The sequence below is a fragment of the Stomoxys calcitrans genome, chromosome 5, assembly GCF_963082655.1.
Source record: "Stomoxys calcitrans chromosome 5, idStoCalc2.1, whole genome shotgun sequence".
NCBI lineage: Eukaryota > Metazoa > Arthropoda > Insecta > Diptera > Muscidae > Stomoxys > Stomoxys calcitrans.
The window spans coordinates 75,001,896-75,025,660 of record NC_081556.1 but is presented as its reverse complement, the minus strand read 5'-3'; the positions used below and the strand labels follow the sequence as shown (position 1 = coordinate 75,025,660).

The following is a 23,765-nucleotide window of genomic DNA, read 5'->3' as shown; positions in this document are numbered from 1 at the left end:
AAGTTCAATGAAATGGGGCCTCCATTTTTATACCGAAGAATTCATTAAGGAACAGGGGATACTTCTCTCATATGAATGAGTGCAGGCCTTAGCGACACAACTTGTTAGAGAAGTTATACAAATGTTGCAACCATTTATTAGGGAATAACTACCGCTGAAAAAATATTTTCTGATGTTCACCCCGGATTTGAACCCAGGCGTTCGCCATCATAGACATGTTTACCTCTGCTTCACGGTGGCCTCTTGAATCTAAATTTTGCCAAAAGAAGAAAATGTTTGTTGGCTTAGCAAAAAATTACTGCTGCACCATTTTCAGCAGAATTTTCTGGGCTTTTGGTTGGCGTAATTATTATCCAATTTCGTTATAGACGACTGTGTTGCGACATATACTTTGTGAGGACGCATATTGATATTTCGCGGTGTTACAAACGGAATGACTACACTCAGAGAAAATTGTTAGTAAAAAACAACATTGTTTGATGTCACAACAAAAATTCTGCTGAAAATGGTGCAGCAGTAATTTTTTGCAATGCCAGCAAACATTTTCTACTGCTGGAAAAATGTTGATTAAGGAGGCCTCCATGAAGCAGAGGTAAATATGTCTTTGATGCCGAACGCCCGGGTTCAAATCCAGGGTAAACATCAGAAAATATTTTTGCTTTCAACATTTGTTAAACTTCCATATCTGATGAAGGATATATGTGCCAACTATGTTTAAATCTGGATCGATTTTTTCCAAAAAAATTGCGTTTGTCCTTGGATCATAAAGTAACTTTTTTAAATGGCATTTAAAATTGAAAAATTCCTAATAGTTTCTTCGAATTGTTTAACAATTTTAATTTAAATTCACCATTCCATGTATGCTGATATCAACTTATTTTTGTGGGTTTAGATTAGTACACTCCCATCCTATGGTGGTGGATATTACGGCGAGCCAATGTTTTCATGGACAAAGCGATTATCAATATCGTAGGCACTGACCGATTGTTAGAAAACTTAACGAAGCGACCATTGGTCTTAAACCAAAATATTGGTTGTTGTTGTAGCAATTTGTTGTGTTCAATCTTTGGTCTACTTGATTCTGTTGAGTGTCAAGACCCAGGAACTCTGCGACTAAGATGGGGTGCGTCCACAGGGATCTGGGTCTGAGTCGAGTGGGTCTGGTTGGGCAGTTAAACAGGTGACGTGTATCTTGCGGTCCCTGGTTACAATCGGGACATACATCGTGCACGTCAGCATCCATCCTTGCTCTATTGGAGTTGAGGCGGGTGCATCTGCTGGAACGTAATTGAGCCAGAACTATTCTGATTTGGCGGGGGAGGTCAATTTCTTCAGGTGCAATGTGAGGCGGTCGTTCTCCAAGGACTACATTCACACGGTAGCCATTTATCGCATCTGCTACTGTGTCTGCATGAATGTTGGTTGATATGCCGCTTGATCTAGAGGTTCTCTCTTGTAGCGCTGAATCTCACATTCTAGATCATGTAGATCTACCTTAAGGTTCCTGGCCGGGGGAGATCTATCCACAAGATGGTGATTTGGATGGATGGATAACAGCCCAAATGGTATTGATTAGACACCATATAGTTATGTCTTCGCACTGGTAGGATTTTTGTCTCCTGATAGAGGAGTCAAATGTGACGCCAAGTATTTAATGGTTGGAATCATTTCTCCATCGGCCATCACAGTCAGCTCAGTATTCACCTCACGAATATTTGTAGCGAACAATGTGGCTGAGGATTTGGTGGCAGATATCTTCAGATTTCTTGCAGAGAAATATGAGGCAACTTCGTGAGGTAGTTGTTCAATCTATCGCAGATGTCAACAATGGGTAGGGGGCCTGATGCCATTATAATACAATCGTCTGTATATGATACGATCTCTATGCCGTCTGGAGGGGGTGGCGACGACCATACAGATAATTCACGACCCAGCGTTTCAGGCCTTGCTGGAGCGACGTTTTGGAGATGTCCTCAAATAATTTGGCATAGCTGACAGTGTCGAATGCCATCGATAGGTCCAGTGCCACAATGACCATCCTATCACATGGCCTGGGCTGATTGCAGCCACGGAAAATGTGTGCGGTGATGGCAGGCAAAGCAGTTATTGTGCTATGCAGTCTTCGAAATCCATGTTGATGCTCGGCGAATAGAAATTCTCCTACGAGGCTCGGGAGGAGTAATGCCTCAAGCGTCTTTGTTACTGGTGAGAGAAGGGAGATCGATCTTACTACTCCCCCAAACTCGGTTCCTTACCAGGCTTCAGTAGCGGGATCACTCTGCCCAGTTTCCAGACATCGGGAGCTATAAGAATGTTCAAAGACAGGTTGAGGACAGTAGTAAGGTACTCAACTCCAGGTGAATTCAGATTCTTCAATATCAATGTAGAGATTCCGTCGGGGCCCAACGCCTTTGATGATTTGGCGCCATGGATGACATTCGTAACTTCGCCCACGGTAAATTATGGTGGCTGTCCATCGGCTAGGAGACTACGAATACGGCGAATGGCTCTCCTCCTTGCCCTGTCACTTTCGGGATGCACAATAAATTGGCGGTTGAACAACCTGGCGCATTTCTTCGGATCAGTCACGGTTACTTTCCCAAAAGAGACTGAGGTCCTGTCATTCTGTCTACCGGGTTTCGAGAGTGACTTAACAATTACATTGCTCTAAGTGTTCCAGCCACAAATTTTGCTTATTTTCGTTGACTTCCCACTTTATTTCCCAGATTCACTGCCACTGCCTGTGCCGGAAAATTGGGCCGCACTTGGGGTATTCGACCGGCTGGTAAATGAGCGCAGAAGATCGAGGCGCTTGGAACGCTATTCTATGTTCGGCTAGTGGAACAAATATTCTGTCATAGCCAATTAAAATAAAGTAAGTATAATTGACCCAACTGACTTTTATTTCTAGGGTTGCCCAAAAAGTAATTGCGGATTTTTTAAAAGAAAGCAAATGCATTTTTAATAAAACTTAGAATGAACTTTAATCAAATATATAATTGCCATTTTGTTCGATAACCTTTTGCCATCTTCCTGGCAAATTTAGTATTCCACGCTCATAGATCATCTGGCCTTTATCTGCAAAAACTGAACCAAGTGCGATTTTATAGCCTCATCATTGCCGAAAGTTTTACCATTTAAGGAGTTCTGCAAAGATCGAAATAAATGGTAGTCTAATGGTGCAGGGTCAGGGCTATATGGTGGATGCATCAAAAGTTCCCAGCCAAGCTAACTCAGTTTTTGGCGAGTGACCAAAGATGTGTGCGGTCTAGCGTGTCCTGGTGGAATATGACACCTTTACGATTGACCAATTCTGGTCTCTTCTCCTTGATAGCTGTATTCAATTTGTCCAATTGTTGACAGTAAACATCCGAATTAATCGTTTGGTTCCTTGGAAGCAGCTCAAAATATACCACACCCTTCCAATCCCACCAAACATTCTTTTGGTGGATATCAGCCTTTGAAGTGGTTTCAGCTGGTTCACCATGCTTGGACCATGATCGTTTTCGACTAACGTTGTTGTAAACAATCCATTTTTCATCTCGTTTTAAAAACGGATCGAAGTCATTGCGTTTAAGTTGCATATCACAAGCGTTGATTCGGTTTGTTAAACCGAATCAACGAATAAACATGTGGTACCCAAATATCAAGCTTTTTCACCAGTCCAAGACTTTTTATGTGATAATGAACGGTTGATTTTAGTATATTTAACTTCTCTCCTATCTCACGCTCAGTTACATGACGATCCAATTCGATTAATGCTTTGATTTGGTCATCATCAACTTCATTTGGCCGACTTGAAAAATCAGCAATTACTTTTTGGGCAACCCTGACCTGTCATGACGTACACAATGATTGATACGTCTATTTTAACCAATGACAGCAAAGAAGTATACCTCTTCAAGTCTAGATGAGGCCTCATAGTTTTGGAATACTCACAGCCACCTCTTTGTGACCATCCATCATTCGTTGTCCTACGGGCCTGGTCCTGAAAACTTAGATTACATGTTGCTAGAGGCATACCCATAGATTCCAGTGTCCCTGAAGTGTGTAAGGTAGTTCCTAGTCTCGCAAGCTCGTCTGCCTCAGAATTCCCTGGATATCTCTGTGGCCCGGCACCCAAAACAGGTGAATTTTGAACTGTCCAGCCATCTCGTTGAGAGATCTGCGACAGTCCAGGGCGGTTTTTGTGATCAGAAATACGTTCTCCAGGGATTTAATGGCTGCCTCACTATCTGGTGAGGTGATATTTATGCCAATCGTCGTAATGACATTATATCTTAGCCATTCCACCACTTCCTTAATTGCAAGGATCTCTGCTTGATACACACTGCAGTGGTCGGGTAACCTGTTCGATATGACCATTTCTAGATCTTTAGAGTACACCCCAAAGCCGACCTGGTCTTTTAGTTTGGAATCATCCGTATAGAAGTCTATGTAACTTCTGTTACCAGGGATATCGTAGTTCCAATTGGCTCCTCATTAAAAATGGTCAAAATTAATTTTTTGAAATATTAAACAATTATAGTTGCTTTATGTTGTCAGTTTGTTTGCATAAAATTTTACAAACAATAACCTGTTGATATCATAGAACTATTTAGTCTGAGAGCAAAAAAGAACGCAAATAAAACTAGTAAAAAGGCGTTAAGTTCGGCCGAGCCGAACTTTGGATACCCACCACCTCGGTTAATACGTTAACCACCTTTCATCAAAATCCGGTGAAAATTGCATACCTTATGTCCCATAGCAGGTATATCGAAATATGATCCGATTTGGACGAAATACTAATAAGTACAAGTCATTGTTCAATTGTGTATAGCAAAATATTGGTCTTTTTAGTAGCTATATTTAAAAATAATTCGATCTGAACCATATACGACATGGAAGTCGAAAAGTCACTGTGTCACATTTCAGTTAAATCGGATTACAAATGCGCCTTTTTTGGCGCCAAGACTTTAAATCGAGATATCGGTCTATATGGCAACTATATGCAATCTTGATCGATCTAGACCAAATTGCAGAAATATATGGAGGGGCTTAACTTAACTCTCTGTCCCAATTTTCAGCAACATCGGACAATAAATGTGCCTTCTATGGGCCCAAAACATTAAATCGAGAGATCGGTTTACATGGCACCTATATCCAAATCTGGACAGATCTGAGAGAAATTGAAGAACGATGTCGAAGAGCCTAACACAACTCACTGTCCCAAATTGCGGCGACATTGGACAATAAATAATCTATTTATGACCCCAAAATCTAAAACCGGGAGATCGGTCTATATGGCAGCTATATGCAAATCTGGACCGATCTGTGCCATATTGCAGAAGTATGTCAAGGCGCTTAACTTAATGCACTGTCCCAAATTTCAGCGAGATCGAAAAATAAATGGGGATTTTATGGGCCCAAAACCTTAAATTGAGGTATCGGTCTATAAGGCAGCTATATCCAAATCTGATTCGATCATGGCTAAATTGAAGAAGGATGTCGAAGGGCATAAAGCAACTCACATTCCCTATCGGATAATAAACGTGGCTTTTATGGGCCTAAGACCCTAAATAGGAGGACCTGTCTATATGGCAGCTATATCCAAATTTGGACCAATCTAGGCCAAATTGACGAAGGATGTCGAAGGGCCTAACACAACTCACTGTCTCAAATTTCAGCAATATCGGATAATAATGTGGCTTTTATGGGCCTAAGACCCGAAACCGGAGGATCGGTCTATATGGCAGCTATATCAAGATATAATCCGATATAGCCCATCTTCGAACGTAACCTATTTATGGACAAAAAAAGAATCTGTGCAAAATTTCAGCTCAATATCTCTATTTTTAAAGACTGTAGCGTGATTTCAATAGACAGACGGACAGACGGACGGACATGTCTAGATCGTCTTAGATTTTTACGCTGATTAAGAATATATATACTTAATAGGGTCGGAGATGGATATTTCGATGTGTTGCAAACGGAATGACAAAATGAATATACCCCCATCCTTCGGTGGTGGGTATAAAACTCATCAAAATACTGAAGCTGATTTGCCGAAACTTTCACTATAAAACTAAGATATTGGCAAAGAGAATCACACTTTGAAACATTAGGATCGGCCTATAAATAGTGTACTGGCAATCAGTACAAAATTCAGTGCCGATTTTATGACCAAATGTCACCGCCGAGGGGTTAGTTCCTGTACCCAATACCGACCACAGTTTTCAAAAAAAAAAACAAGTAAGAGCGTGCTAAGTTCGGCCGGGCCGAATCTTATATACCCTCCACCATGGATCGCATTTGTCGAGTTCTTTTCCCGGCATCTCTTCTTAGGCAAAAAAGGATATAAGGATATAAGGATAATAGACAGACGGACAGACGGACGGACATGTCTAGATCGTCTTAGATTTTTACGCTGATTAAGAATATATATACTTAATAGGGTCGGAGATGGATATTTCGATGTGTTGCAAACGGAATGACAAAATGAATATACCCCCATCCTTCGGTGGTGGGTATAAAACTCATCAAAATACTGAAGCTGATTTGCCGAAACTTTCACTATAAAACTAAGATATTGGCAAAGAGAATCACACTTTGAAACATTAGGATCGGCCTATAAATAGTGTACTGGCAATCAGTACAAAATTCAGTGCCGATTTTATGACCAAATGTCACCGCCGAGGGGTTAGTTCCTGTACCCAATACCGACCACAGTTTTCAAAAAAAAAAAAACAAGTAAGAGCGTGCTAAGTTCGGCCGGGCCGAATCTTATATACCCTCCACCATGGATCGCATTTGTCGAGTTCTTTTCCCGGCATCTCTTCTTAGGCAAAAAAGGATATAAGAAAAGATTTGCTCTGCTATTAGAGCGATATCAAGATATGGTCCGGTGTGGACCACAATTAAATTATATGTTGGAGACCTGTGTAAAATGTCAGCCAATTCGAATAAGTATTGCGCCCTTTGGGGGCTCAAGAAGTAAAATAGAGAGATCGATTTATATGGGAGCTGTATCGGTCTATAGAGCGATTCAGACCATAATAAACACTTACGTTGATGGTCATGAGAGGATCCGTCGTACAAAATTTCAGGCAAATCGGATAATAATTGCGACCTCTAGAGGCTCAAGATGTCAAGATCCCAGATCGGTTAATGTGGCAGCTATATCAGGTTATGAACTGATTTGAACCTTATTTGACACAGTTGTTGAAAGTGAGAATAAAATATGTCATGCAAAATTTCAGCCAAATCGGATAGGAATTGCGACCTCTAGAAGCTGAAGAATTCAAGTCCCCAGATCTGTTTATATGACAGCTATATCAGGTTATTGACCGATTTGAACCATACTTTGCGCAGTTGTTGGATATCATAACAAAATACTTCGTGCAAAAATTCATTCAAAACGGATAAGAATTGCGCCCTCTAGAGGCTCAAGAAGTTAAAACCCTAGATTGGTTTATATGACTGCTATATCAGGTTGTGGTCCGATTTGAACCATACTTGACATAGTTGCTGGGTATCATAGCAAAACACGTCGTGCAAAATTTTATTTCAATCGGATAACAATTGCGCACTCTAGAGGCTCAAGAAGTCAAGACCCAAGATCGGTTTATATGGCAGCTATATCAGGTTATGGTCTGATTCGAACCATACTTGCCACAGTTGTAGGGTATCATAACGAAACACGTCGTGCAAAATTTCATTCCAATCGGAAAAGAATTGCGCACTCAAGAGGCTCAAGAAGTCAAGACCAAGGATTGGTTTATATGGCAGCTATATCAAAACATGGACCGATGTGGCCCATTTACAATCCCAACCGACCTACACTAATAAGAAGTATTTGTGCAAAAGTTCAAGCGGCTAGCTTCACTCCTTCGGAAGTTAGCGTGCTTTCGACAGACAGACGGACGGACATGGCTAGATCGACATAAAATGTCGCGACGATCAAGAATATATATACTTTATGGGGTCTCAGACGAATATTTCGAGTAGTTACAAACAGAATGACGAAATTAGTATACCCCCCCATCCTATGGTGGAGGGTATAAAAAGAGGTATCTTTTCCAATTTCACAGTAACGGAGGATTTTTGGCAAATTTTCGATTTTGAAAAAAAAAAAATGAGGGGTGGGCCTCCTGGCTACGTCCCTCGTTCCCATATAAACCGATTGCTCGATTTGACTTCTTGAGCTTCTGGAAAGGGCAAATAGTATCCTATTTGGCTGAAGTTTTAAAATTCGTATTTTGTGATGTATGGTGCAGGGTATATAGGATTCGGTCCGGCCGAACTTAACGCGTTTTCACATATTTTTTCTTAATTTTTGATCGAATGATTTCCAGGGATATATATTCAAGTTTGAGTTGCAGTTTTACTAAAATTGAAAATCAATTAAGCCATATTATCGTATACATATACATACATCCTCTTAACTATGGGCCTTAATTCAAATGTATAGAACCAATATAGAGCCCTTGGCTGAAAATGATTTGCATATTCATACGTTCAGCGTGTGGAGGGACAGACCGTCATCAAGTGTTACTCAAACCAGTAATTCGGTAAAATAGTGCAACATTCAATTAGGGAAATTGCCACTTGCACTAATTGGCCATTTCGTGGTATTACGACACTCATACCGCAAATCATTCGATTTTAAATTATTTTCAATTCTCACACAAACTGCCAGTGATGATTGTTGGGAGGGGATCAATTAGCGTTGGCCGTGGTTGACATCCTCGTCGTTGGCCCAATGGCACTAGAGGCTATTTAAGTGGCGGAATTTTGTCAAGGCAGACACTTGTCATTGTGCTGTTGATTGCCCATTTCGTGTAAAACTTCAAATTTGGCTGTTTCCGTTTCCGCAGTGGTTAATAGCAAAACTTTAAGCACTCTTTTGATTGCAGAGTCGATTGATTCGTTTGTTTGTCTTGTCTTGTAAGCCCCATACTCCACGATGCTCAGGGACAATCCTATGCTGTCGATAAATGTTAAGTTGTGGCAATACTTGGCAGTTGTATTCCCGGGTCGTGGTAACATTTGGCGCCTGTACGCTTTCGTGCTGCCCGTCTGTGTCATGAACGCCATGCAATTTGTGTATTTGTTTCGCATGTGGGGCGACCTGGCACCCTTCATTCTGAACACATTCTTTGCGGCGGCTATATTTGATGCTCTTCTGCGTACGTGCCTTGTCATTCTCAATCGGGATAAATTCGAGGCCTTGATGTTGGAATTGGCCTTGCTTTACAATGAAATCGAAGTGAGTACGAATGCCCAAGAAACGGGAGCACGTGCACTTCTAGTCAATCAATTGAAGGAACAGGGAAATTGCCAAAATATTTACATATTTTTAATGTTTCTCTTTTATTGTTTCTCTGCCCGGCTGGCGGGTTCGATAGCAAAGCAATGATGTCTATGCCAAGCGCAAATTGAAGGAGGCAACGGCAGCTGCCAGGAAGGTATCAATTTTCAATTTAACAGCTTCCTTTTGCGATATCGTTGGAGCTCTGATATATCCTTTGTTGTGCGAGGGAAGAGGTATGTTGTCCTGAAGCTTCCGCCCATTCTTTGCAGTGTTTTGCTGTTATCAATTACAAATAATGATATTTACATGCTAGTGTGTGTGTGTGTTTTTTTTTATTATTTGAGTATGGTTTATTGTTTCGTTTTCTTGTGCAGTGCATCCTTTTGGAGTTGCCTTGCCGGGCGTGGATATGACCGCCTCACCAATCTATGAGATATTCTATGTGTTGCAGTTTTCCACGCCTTTGGCCCTTACCATTATGTATATGCCATTTGTGAGCCTCTTTGCTTCGTTCGCCATGTTTGGAAAGACTGCCCTGATGATACTACAGCACAGACTTCAAAATATATGGCTTGAGGAGGGAGACGAAAACAAATTTGCAGCCTTAAGGCGTTGCATCAAATACTATGATCGATTGACGCGGTAAGAAAGAAAGCATGTAGTGGTACAGGTTAGTGATATCAAGTAAAAGCGTGCTAAGTTCGGCCTGGTCGAATTTTATATACCCTCCACCATGGATCGCATTTGTCGAGCTCTTGCCACGGTATCTCTTTTAAGGCAAACAAAGGATAAAAGAAAATAATTGCAATGTTATTGGAACAATATCAAGTTATGGTTCAATTCCGACCGTAATTGAACTGAATATTGGAGACCATAGTAGAAGTCATTGCGTAAAATTTCAGCCAAATCTAGTAAGAATTGCGCACTTTAGGGGCTGAAGAAGTAAAATAGGGATATCGGTTTATAAGGGAGCTGCATTAGGCTATAAACCGATTCATACCATTTTCGACACGTATGTTAAAGGTCATGAGAGAAGCTGTTGTTCAAAATTTCTGCTAAATTGGATTCTAATAGCGCCCTCTAGTGGCTCAAGAAGTCAAGAGCCCAGATCGGTTTATATGGCAGCTATATCAGGTTATGGACCGATTTGAACTATTCTTAGCACAGTTGTTGAAAGTCATAACAGAAAATTGGGTCACTTTCTTTCATTTCAGTGTATTTATTCAGTGTATGCAAAATGAAACCATTTATTTAAATCAGTACCACTTTGACCACGAGCTTGAAGTTTCAAACAAAATTATCTGGTCTAGGTTGCATTTTTGGCTTGTAGAACATTGGGTAGGTTTTGGTCGCGTTTGGTAGGATTTTTCTTAAACTATGGTAGTAAACAATTTTCTTGAGTGGCAACACTGCTTGTGACACTTATATATGAGGTATTTACATTAATTAATTAGCCATGGAGGCCACCGTGGCTCAGAAGTTAGCATGTCCGTCTATGACACCAAGCGTCTTGGTTCAAATTCCTGCGCGAACATCAGGAAAACTTGTTATGCTGTCAACATTTGTGAGGTATCCTGCCGTGTTAAAACTACTCTACCAAGTGGTGTGGCTGTGCGGCACGCAGTTCGGACTCGCACAAAACCGCAGGCACCTTATCATTGAGATTAAGTATTGAGCATAGTGCACTCATTGATATGAAAGAAATATGCCCTGTCGCTAAATGGAATGTTCATAGGAAATTTAGTAGTTTAGTAATCAGCCATGTAAGCTTCGCTACTTAAGTGGTGTCGCAAGCCGTTCGGAGCGGCCAACAAAAATGGAGACTTTAAACTTGTATTGGACGGAACTAATTGATAGGAGAGAAGTATGCCCGCTGCACCTTAAAGGAAAGCTCATAGGCAAATTTGTAATTAGCGGGCCCGCTCCGCTGCGCCTTCTTTTACTTTATATGGAACAAAAGTTTCCTCGGAATATTTATTTTCGACAATTAAAGAGCTTTTGGTGAAATACCATGCTACGAAAATAGCTTGACTAACAATTCGCTTGACTAACAATTGTCGCTTGACTAACAATTCAATTGTCGCTTGACAACAATTGACTAACAATTCAATTGTCGCTAACAATTGTCGCTTGACTAACAATTCAACAATACAAGTGCCTTTGTCCGAATCCCATATGATCTTTATTGGTCTACGAATTTAAGTTTGGATGTAAGGTGTACTCCATTCTTAAAATAATTTATTTCAGCCCGTTACTCTCATGATATTTGATTTAGGGGTGTTTTCGGTGGTGAGGTGGTCTCCCAGGCACTTGGCCCTGAAAAAATATCAGCATCGTGCTCTTCTTTCAAAAACCTTGATTTAAACCCCATATTGTCATTGGTTTAGGGGAGTTTTCACGATGAGGCATCCCCCAAACACATGGCCCAAAATTGGTTATCATATTCGTTTTCTAATCTTAAATACCACATATTGGCATGATCAAAAATTGTTTACCCTTTGCGGGGTGTTCTGGGGAAAGGGTGATACCCTAAACACATGGTCCTAATTTTGGATGTCAAATTCGTATTCTACTCCCAAATACTTTTATTTGAGCCCCATTTTGCGATGGTCGCTAAAAAATTGCTGCTTGTGGGGTATTTTGGGAAAGAGGTTGACCCCCAGAAAATTGGTCCCGAAGGTGGGTAACAATTCTTGCTCTACCCCCCCAATACCTTTCATTTAATCTCCACATTGACATGGTCGGTAAATATGGCCGATTTAGGGTCGCTTTGGGGATTGGGGTGGTCCCCCAAACACTAAGCCCGGAAAATATATCAGCAACGTGGTCTATTCTCATATATCTATATATCATTTATTTGAACCCCATATTTTGGGAAAGGAGGTGACCCCCAGAAAATTGGTCCCGAAAGTGGGTATCAATTCTTGCTCTACCCCCCAATACCTTTCATTTAAGCTCCACATTGACATGGTCGGTATATATGGCCGATTTAGGGGTGTTTTGGGGATTGGGGTGGTCGCCCAAACACTAAGCCCGGAAAATATATCAGCAACATGCTGTATTCTCATATATCAATATATCATTTATTTGAACCCCATATTGCCATTGCCCTCAAAATTGGATATCAAATTCGTTTTTTAATCTCATTTAAATTCCTTATTGCAAAAGTCAGCAAATATGTCCGGTTTGGGTTATTGACCCTAAAAACTATAAATATTTAGATCCACTCTCTTTACGACCCAAATTGTGTTGGTGAGCAAATACGTCCTATTTGGGGGTTGTTATGGTGGCAAACGTGGTATGGTGGCAAACGTGACCGACTTGGGGGGTGTTTTGAGGGATGAGCGGCCACTCAGTGAGTTGGCCTTGAAAATATATATCGGATTCGTGTTCCACTCTAAATATTGATATCAGATTCGTGATTTGCTCCCAAAGACCTTTCATTTGAGCCCCATGTGGCTATGGTCGTAAATGTGTTCCCTTTGGGGGAGGTTTTTGGGGAGAGGCGGCCCCCAAACACTTGGTCTCATATTTGGATATTAGATTCTAATTCTACACTCAAATACCTTTTATTTAAGAACCATATTCCCATGGTCAGTAGATAAGTCCTGTTTGGGGGGTGGTTTGGGGAAGAGGTGGACCCCCAGAAACGTGGTCTCTCATTTGGATATCAGATTCGTATTCTACTCGCAAATACCTTTCATTTGAGTCCCATATTGCCATGGTCGGTAAATATGTCCGATTTAGGGGTGTTTTGGGGGTTGGGGTGCTCCCCCTAGCACTTGGTCCGACAATTGGATGTCAGAAACGTTTTCTTATCCTAAATACCTTTCATTTGAGTCCCATATTGTCGTGATTGATCTAAATATATGTTTGGAAGGTTTTAGGGTGGGGCGGCCCCCCTAGGCACCCCATCCGAAATTTGGAAACCAAATTTTTATTTTTAGGGTACTATATGAGAGCACACAAAATTTCGCTTAAATCGCACTACCCATCTCCGAGATCTGGCGTTTCTGAAAATTAGGGCAAGGGGGAGGGTCCGCCCCCCATCAGATATCAAAAAATGTAGTACCCTATTTTCACCACGGGATCATTATACACCATCTGTGAAAATGTCAAGAAAATCGGTTCAGCCGTTTCTGAGTCTATAAGGAACACACAAACATACAAACAAACAAATCTACAAACAAACACAATTTGATTTTTATATATAAGATTCACTCATAATAGTGTTTTTTTGACATGGGATAACTGTGGAACTCTGAGCTCCGACTTGTGTGGTGTCTATCGCTATCACGGGAAGCTTAGCTGAAAGCTATCGGGCGCGTCCACAGGTTGCGGATAGTGGAAAGCTTCGATTTTATGCGGAGTAGCTGAAAATACGGCCGCAGGCGGTCAGCGATATCGAGAGGAGAGTCTCAGTGAGGAGTCAGGTGGCACTGGGTCTTAATTAAATACTGAGTGACAATGATACTCCAGATGACAAGGGGAGTTATTGGCGCCTTCAAATAACCAATGACCAACATCAGCATCTGTTCCCTGGTTAAGAGCGGCTGAAGGCAAGTTTTGGATCTTGGAGCAAGCGGCTCGCGACAACGAGGGAAACATGTGCAATGCCACAAAAGCCATGTGGTTGGGGCGCTGGGCCAGTAACCCACCCCCGAAAACTTTATGAAACACTCTGAGAAACAAAGGAATAGTAAAAACGGACCCCCTACATTGACCACCCACGCAAACGAAAAAGCAGACCATGATTTGAGGATCTGCACCTGGAATATCCGCCTTCTCTATAGCGAAGGTGCGGTATACGCGCTGGCGGATGTATTGGAGAAATACAAGGCAGATATTACCGCCTTACAGGAAGTGCGATTGATCGGGAATGGCGTCAAAACAACATCAAACGGTGACGTACTATATTATATCTGCCATAATATGAGAGATGAATTTGGCTGTGGATTTGCGGTTAGTCGGAAACTGAAACACCTTGTCTCAAGCTGTACTCCGGTGGATAAGAGGGCTAGCCAGAATCCCCATAAAAGCCGAATTCTTCAATACCAGCTTTCTTTGTGCCCATGCCCCGACGGAAAACAATGACAAGCAGACCCGAGATATTTTCTACGAGCGACTAGAGAGAAAATGTGACCGCTGACCCGCAAATGATATTAAATTCGATCTGGGAGATTTTAATTCGAAGATAGGGAAGGAAGACATCTTTGGTTCACGAGATAACGTCCGATTATGGGTTGAGGCTAAAAGATTTCGCCGTGGCAAAAAACATGGTAGTAAGCAGCACCAGTTTTCAACATAAAAATATTCACAAACCCACATAGCTGTCACCCAATCAACACACGAGGAACCATATTGATCACATTTTGTTAGATGGAAAGCATTCATCCAACATGTTAGCGTGTGGAGCGAATATAGATTCGGATCATTACTTTGTTGCAGCAAAGGTTCGCACCCGACTTAGTATGGCGAGAACCATACGATCTGACACTGCACGGAAGCTGGATATTGAAAAGCTGCACACGCAACAGATGGCAACGGCATACTCCACTCGACCGACCCAACTGTTTGATAAAAGCACTCCTCCTTTCGATGATATAATGGCGCAGTGGCAATGCATTGCCGACTTCATGGAAAATGCCACGAAATCCGTTCATGGGTACAGGAAGCCTCCTCCAAGAAACCCATGATACGGCCAAGTATGTCGAGCTGCTACTGAAGCCAATAATGCGGCATATAGAGCAATCCTGCAATCAGTAGCAACGCGCCAGAAGAAGGAAAGGTATCGGGGAAAAATGAGAGAGGAGAAACGTCTATTACGTGCAATAAAAAAGGAAATGAAAAGACATGAGTGTGAGCGAATTTAGATGTAAAGGAGTCAGAATGAAGTCCGTAAATTCTACCAAAGAATTAAACATCAAACCGATAGCTTTGGTGCAGGCACGTCCTCCTGCAGAGACAAAGAAGGAAATTTGGTAACTGACAGAGAAAGCATTCTGAGGATATGAAAAGAACATTTTGCCCAACTGCTAGTGTCCGACGATGGCACCGAAGAGGATACGGCAGAATCCATGATGTTGGTATAGAATGTTTACCTCCTAGTCAGAATGAGGTCCATGTAGCAGTGACCTGACTAAAGAACAACAAGGCAGCAGGAGCCGACGGGTTACCAGCTGAACTATTTAAGACCAGAGGCGATACGCTGATAAGGCATATGCATCAACTTATCTGAGCAATCTGGCTAAAAGAACGCATACCCGATGATTGGAACCTCAGCATACTATGTCCCGTACACAAGAAAGGAGACAAGACGGAATGTGCCAACTACAGAGGAACAAGCTCAATGATAGGGGACCTCCCTTTTATAGCCGAGTCCGAACGGCGTGAGATTATACGAGACGCATATTTTAACAGATATGGCACACTTATCACAAGAGAACATATGCTACACGCCAATGCTGACGACATCGACATCATAGGTCGGTCAACGGAAGTAGTAACTGCAACCTTTGAAAGAATTGAAAGAGAATCAGTGAAAATGGGTCTGGCAGTAAATGGAGATGAAACGAAATGGATTGTATCAATTTGCAAAACGCCTTGTACAACCGATCAGATAAAGAAAATGGTAAAATTTGGGAACTACAACTTTGAGATAGTCAGCAACTTTATCTAGCTCGGTACCGCCGTAACCGAAACGTTACGGCGTCAGTTTTGAAATAAAACGACGAATATGGATGGTACAACGGCAGGAACTAGAAGGCATCATCCTTTTTTTGTGCCTGAGGTATCACAATGGACGAAAACGTCGAAGTGAGTGTCATGGCAGACTGCCACTTGAACCTAACCTAACCTTGCGTTAATGGAGAATATTGGCGTCGTATGAACCACGAACTGTATAAGCTGTTTGACGGCGATAGCATAGTTACACGTATCAAAATACAATGGCTGCGTTGGCTACGTCATGTTGTCAGAATGGATGGAGAAGCCCCTGCAAAAAAGTCTTTTGAAGGCAAACACGGTGGTACACACAAACCGGGACGACGAAAAGCCCGATGGAAAGATTAAGTGGTGGGAGACACCTTGAAACCTGATGCCAGGGAATATAAAATAAGCGCAGAAGGTCGAGGCATAGTTACACGTATCAAAATACAATGGCTGCGTTGGCTACGTCATGTTGTCAGAATGGATGGAGAAGCCCCTGCAAAAAAGTCTTTTGAAGGCAAACACGGAGGTACACACAAACCGGGACGACGAAAAGCCCGATGGAAAGATTAAGTGGTGGGAGACACCTTGAAACCTGATGCCAGGGAATATAAAATAAGCGCAGAAGGTCGAGGCGCTTGGAACGCTATTCTGAGTTCGGCTTGTGGAACAAATTTTCTGTCAGTGCTTAATTTATCGCGGTACTTTCCTTAATGTATTTATGTTTTCTTTATTTTGTCAAAAGAGTATATTTTCCACAATTTTTATCAAACCCATCACCGAAAGATGGGGGTATATTCATTTTGTCATTCCGTTGGCAACACATCGAAATATCAATTTTCGACCCTATAAAGTATATATATTCTTGATCAGCGTAAAAATCTGAGACGATATAGCCATGTCCTTCCGTCTGTCTGTAGAAAACACGCTACAGTCTTTAAAAATTGAGATATTGAGCTGCAACTTTGCACACTCTTTTTTTGTCCATAAGCAGGTTATGTTCGAAGATGGGCTATATCGGACTATATCTTGACATAGCTCCCATATAGACCGATCCGCAGATTTAGGGTCTTAAGCCCATAAAAGCCACATTTAATATATTAATATATTTATATTATTATATTAATATATTAATATATTTAATATATTAATATATTGCTGAAATTTGGGACATGAGTTGTGTTAGACCAGTCGATATGTTTATTAAATTTGGCGTAGATCGGTCCAGATTTGGATAGCTGCCATATACACTCATCTCTCGATGTAAAGTCTTGCGCCCATAAAAAGCGCATTTATTGTCCGATTTTTCTAAAATTTGGGACGGTGTGTTATGTTAGTCCCTTCGAAATTTTTTCTTCAATTTCGCGCTGATCGGTCCACATTTGGATAAAGCTAATAATAGACCGATCTTATGATTTAAGGTCTTGCGCCCATAAAAGTCGCATTCATTGTCCAATTTCGCCGAAAGTTGGGACAGTGAGTTGTGTTAAGCTCTTCAACATTCTTCAGATTTGGATATAGCTGCCATATAGACCGATTTCTCGATATAAGGTTTTGGGTCCATAAAGGGCGCATTAATTGTCCGATTTCGCCGATATTTGGGACAGTAATTTATGTTAGGCCCTTCAATATCCGTCTTCAATTTGGCCCAGACCGGTCCAGATTTTGATATAGCTACCATATAGACCGATCTCTCGATTTAAGGTTTTGGGCCCATTAAAGTCACATTTATTGTCGGATTTCTACGAAATTTGGGACAGTGAATTGTGTTAGGCGCTTCGTCAGCCCTCTTCAATTTGGCCTAGATCGATTCAGATTTGGATATAACTGTCATATAAACCGATCTCTCGATGTAAAGTCTTGGCTCCATAAATGACACATTTATAATCCGATTTCGCTGAAATTTGACACAGTGACTTGTGTTAAGCCTTTCGACATCGGTGTCGTATGTGGTTTAGATCGGTGTATATTTGGATATGACTACCAAAAAGACCTATATTTTGTTCTTCAATATTAAAAAATGACTTGTACTTAATAGACCACTCAATATCCGTGTCGAATTTGGTCCAAATCGGACCATATTTCGATAAAGCTGCTATGGGCTCATAAATTATGCATTTTTCACCAGATGTTGACGGAAGGTGGTTCATATATATATACGAGGTGTTGGGCATCCAAAGTTCGGCCCGCCCGAACTTAACGCCTTTTTACTTGTTTGTTTTATATTATGTCCGCTTTTCGGTATTTTATTTCATACCGATTGTGATGATATTGCTCTGCAAAAATATTTGAACAAGAATTGAAATCAATTTTAATTTTCCAAAATCAAATTGATTGGGTCTTATAAGTTGAATGAGTCAATATTTATTACTAGAGCTATAGTTTTGTCTTTTTGAGGAATCTAAATTGGCAATTATCGTCCAAATTATTAAATTTTGAAAGTTTGTTTTCAAAGTATTCTGGTTTTAAGAGATTGTTCCATATTACCTAATTTATTTATGTTTATGCATCATATTGATACAACGTTTTTAAAGACCCCCAGGCCCTTCCTGGATTCACTTTAAGTTAAGTCTTGATGACAATTGTATATTCTTTACCCAAAGGCTTTTCACTTTAGCCTCATACTGTCCCGACTCGTCTGCATGGAGATGAGGCGTCCTCCCTCCGTAACACTTCATTCTGTGAAACACTTCTTAATTCTGCGAAACTTTCAGGAAAATCGATTCAGATAGACAAACATACTCAAAAACGCAACAAACTTCAACATTTTTCCTTTTAGGTATAGGAAGAAGATGTGTCTCCAGTGCGGGGATATTAAGGATATCTGGCTTTCTTTTGCATTGCCATACATTTCAATAATTTGTTTTATATTGTTAAACATTGGCATGTGAAGTACATATGTCTAGTTGGCACTAATCCTTTTTATTATTAATTACAGCTATGTCTACAACTTCAATTCAATGGTAACGTACATTGTGTGTGTTGAATTTCTGCTGTTTGGAGCCATCATATGCTCACTTTTATTTTGCATGAATATTGTAAGTTCATTCTTTTATTGTATTTCACCCAATTATGACGAAATTATAATTATTAGAATTATTTCGGTCTTATGAAAATATTTAGTCCCAACTATATAAACGTATGACATGAGTAAAATGTTCCTTGCTATGGAGTTAGGATATAGAAACGTTATTTAGCCACATACTGAAAAATCAGAAGTTACAGCAATTAGCAAATTATGAATTGCATATATATCGCACATAGATTTATGTTACCCCCTTTTATGACTGCAGGGGCAAATTTTTTAATCAAGTGAGAAAGTTTTGTACTGTTGTTCTATAGTTTGCTTTTTTTCTAGATATTGTAGTAAAACGTATTATCTGGAGTCTCGAATTATATGGGGATAAAATTTCAGCCAAATCGGACAAAGAACAGGTTTATAGGGCCTCAAAAGGGTTTATATTGGGAATATATTTATATTAATTTATAAACCTCTCTGAATGGGAACTGGTGTGTGTATGGAAAGGCATAAAAGTACCTCACAAAATTTCGGCCAAATTGGACAAAAATTGAGGCTACTTGAGGCTTAAGACGTCAATTCCCCAAATTCAAAAAGCAATTAGACCTTAAATTTTCAATCCTTTACAGAAGTAGTCCCTTGTGTAAACAGAAGAAAGGCGGATTTGGATAAATTTTGGCACACATTCTGCTCGTCTGTCTCCTCTAGACCATAAAGGGTAGAGTAACTGCGGAGGACATAGGCATAATGTTCAAGCGGAAGTCCCTGGACGACTCGCTTGCGTCAGCATGTCCTAGAGCCAAACCAAGGGCAACATCTAGTTTCTCTAAGGAAGGGTTGCAGGAGGCGAAAATCCCAAGGGCTACGCGATTGGGACGCCTAAAAGGCTAAGCCACCGTACCAAAAAGGTTAGCATATCCACCTATGACGCTGAAGAATCCTGCGAAAACGGTGGTTGTCCCCTCGTGGTGGTTGCTGGCGACAATTTTAAGGAACTATGCCATGCATAGAATCCATATAAAAACTTCTCCCAAAAGAGGTGTTACACTGCCGGAAACTCTCCAACGGAAAACTTGACGAGAGAAGAGATTGTCAGAGGTAACTTTCATTCCGAAAGCAGGTCAATCTTACCACACGAAGGCGAAAGATTTTCGTCCTATTAGTCTGTCATCCTTTATGCTGAAGACTGTTGAGAGGTTGATAGAAACATATCTTAGGGCAAAGATCCCTGGAGATCGCCTGATGCATATAAAATAGTAAGGAATAAAAGTTGTCTTTATAGTGGGTTCTCTCGCTGTCAAGGAATATACAATGGTAGCATTTCCTGACACTGAAGATGCTTTCAATAATGTGAAATGTGAAGTCAATCATGAATGAGCTGGAGTTTCTAGGCATCAACAGAAGAAAGTTTACTTAGTAAAAGATGCATTTCGGCAGGCTTCATATCTGCAGATCTACAAAAATGGGTCAGCAGAGGAATACCTCAAGGGGGTGTACTGTTCTTCTCTACTTTTGAAAATAGCCATTAACAATATGTTATTGTCTTGGGAGGAAGGAGGTGTAAAAGTGGTCGAGTATGCAGATGACGTGGCTATTGTGGTTTGGGGAAAGTTTCCCAGCACTTTTAGAGATATACTTCTGGAAGCTCTATGTACGTCAGCAAAGTGGGCTACTGAAAGTCGTCTAGGCGTCAACAGCAGATAAAAGTTACCTATCGTATTCTGAGGAGGGAATGCGTTTCCATTTACCGAAAGCACAAAATACCTGGGTATTTCGCTGGACAGGAAATTGAACTGCATATCATACATTTTGGAAAGAGCAATAAAGATTTTCCTATATACCTGTTAGAGAGCCATTGGTAAAAGTTGAAAGCTTAAATTGCGTGTCATGCACTGGGCATATACTGCAGTTTTTCAACCTATAATACTTTATGACGTTGTAATCTGGTGGACGGCGCATCAAAAGTGAACTTACTATTTAATACTCAGCCCGATTCAAAGAATGGATTGTGCATAGACAAATTGCTGCGACCACTGCTTTGAGGCTAAAGGAGGTTTCTCTCTAGTCATGCGGTGGCTACGGATACTGTGTTGTTCTTGATAAAATGACAGATGTTCCAGGCAGTGTGGATTACATGCTATCTGAGCAGCTTTATGATAAAAAATACTGCACCACGGTTCCTAATAGAACCGATTGGAACTATAATATTCCTTTCAATATAAGTTACATAGGGTTTGATACGCAGGGTTCAAACTAGAAGACCAGGTGGAATTTGGAGTGTACTCTGAAGAATGTTACCCGACCACTGCAGTGTGTATCAAGCGGATATTCTCGCAATTAAAGAAGTGGTGGAATGATCGAGATAAAATGTCATGAAAAAATGTCATGAATAAATCTCTGGGAACATAATTCTGGATTCAAAGTCAAAAGGAAATCCAATTAAGGTTGTCATTACGTTGAGAACTTGTCCGATTTGGCGGATGTGAAAATTAGCATGATGTTGGGGTTTTAAAGCAATCTAGATGGTTCAACGTTAGCAACTAGAAGGTTTTTTCCTTCTCCTGTTCCTGTGGCATCATAATGGCCGAAAGCGTCTAATGACCGTTTTCTCATTCTCCGGTTACAAAATATTGTATTGATTTAAGGGAATTTGGTTTTCTGAGTATATGCCTCACGACAAACCTTTACCGACAGATGGTGAGATATTTATCGTCCCGATAAATGCAGCTGTTTTTGTTTACCAATTGCTGCATAATATTCGGTGTGTTCGTCTTCTTATGCAGTAACAATTTTCAAATAAAAATTTGCAGGAGAGTAAAAAAAATCTTCTGGGGAAAAAAACCTCCAGCAGAAATTTGAAACCTCACATTTACAAAATTCTCTGGATGTTTTTCGCTCCCACTCTCTCTCTCTCTCTCTCTTAATGGAAAACGAGCGACTTTCCGTAAAAATTTGTGATGGCAGACTGCCATTTAAACCTAACTTAACCTAACCTTGTCAGAATGCGAACGGAAGTAAAAGGTTGTTTCAAAAAAAAAAAAAAAATTAAATTTTCCACCTTAAAATGACAGGCCATTTTTGGCATTTAGCAATAAATATAATCCTGGTTTTCAATATTGCCCGGATGACTATAAAGAAATGTGACCAACAAAGTTAAAAACATAAATCGTGAAAATGAAAAGGGGCTTTAAGCAAAAATCGTCAAGCGTCAAAAGGCAAAATTTTGGCCAAAAATTTTTCAAATTGATATAAAATAGTCACTTTTGGCAGCCCTGTATCGACAGCAAAATACATATAAAAAACAGGACTAATGTTTAAGACTATTTAATACCAACAAAATACTAACCTATGAACACTAACTAATTTTATAATAGCACATACAATAAAACATGATAAATGGTCACATGGTCACATATTGATATTCTTAAATCTATTCGATGTCTCCTTAAGGAATTACATTCATCTGTTGCAGATTGAAACATTTACACAAATCATATCGATAATCATGTACATATTGACAATGATGTACGTCTTGTTTACGTATTATTGGCATGCCAATGAAATGCTAATGGAGGTAAGTCCTTGTATGACCACATTTCCAAAGGGTGAATTAAATATTTATTAATCGATTTTCTTTCATACTTTCTTTGCCATTACATAGAGCGTGAAAGTATCTGAAGCTGCTTATGCCATTCCTTGGTATTATGGCAATCATGAGTTCCGCAAAACCCTGCTCTTGTTTATAATCAGGACACAGAAGCCTTTGCAGGTAATACCGTTGCCAGCATCGAACCCTTTGTTGTTGGCCAAGAGTAAGTAAATAAGTACTGAGCCTCATAAATAATGAATTATGTTCCAGATTATGGTCGGCAATGTCTATCCCATGACTTTGGCCACATTCCAGTCGTTGCTGAACACCTCGTACACCTACTTTACGATGCTGCGGGGTCTATACAACCAATAAAGTTTAACGCCACTCGTTCATGGCCAGCTGGAGGAAAATAAACGATTTGAAAATTGCACACTCCAGAAGCACCAGCAAATGTAGAAGTCACACTTTCACCATTAACAGGAGTGCGACTTGCAGCACAGCATCAGTATCGGAGACTGCAGCGCCAGCGCCCTATTCCTTCGTTGAGACAAAAAGCTAAAATTGCACAGAGTGAAGAAAACTAATCACAGAGTAACAGAATTCATTAGCTTGAAACAATGAATTAGAGGTTAAGATTGCATGCAGGGAAAGAACGAGAGGGACATGGGAGCTCATTCAGCGAATATGTACTTTCTAAATAGCACTATGAGAATTTTATGAAAGACCCATAAACATTTATCAAAATACATTCAAATTGTTTTTTATTTTCAAACATCAAGCAGGTAAGTCTCTCCACTTTCGCAGTCACTATCATTTGCTGCAATGGATACCATCAATGCCTGGAGATTTGCCAGTCTCCTCTACAAATTACACTTTGATTATGACGGCCACTTAAAGAAATTATGATTCTCAACTTTAGTGTGAAATTAAAAATGCATTAAGAAAGGCTAAGATTTTGTGGAGTTTTTTTCACAATCTGAAAATATGCAAGAGGTAACCGAAGGAAATTATTCGGTACACATTTTTCATGGCATAATAGTTCTATTTGGCGATGTAGGCAAATAAAAGTCCATAAAAAGAATCTCGAGCAAAATATCAAATATCCTTAGGCTATCATATCATCGCGAAAGGTTTATATACTACACTACGCAATT

General features: G+C 40.4%; 1 protein-coding gene across 1 annotated transcript; it reads left to right on the top strand.

Moving 5' to 3' along the window:
- Positions 1-8,825: 8,825 nt before the first annotated feature.
- Positions 8,826-23,330, top strand: LOC106085231 (odorant receptor 43a). The gene is made up of 7 exons (XM_013249361.2): positions 8,826-9,247; positions 9,387-9,525; positions 9,667-9,934; positions 18,939-19,038; positions 22,492-22,593; positions 22,681-22,788; positions 22,879-23,330. The coding sequence occupies exons 1-7, from the start codon at positions 8,945-8,947 to the stop codon at positions 22,981-22,983; spliced, it is 1,125 nt and encodes a 374-aa protein (XP_013104815.2). The 5' UTR covers positions 8,826-8,944; the 3' UTR covers positions 22,984-23,330.
- Positions 23,331-23,765: the final 435 nt, after the last annotated feature.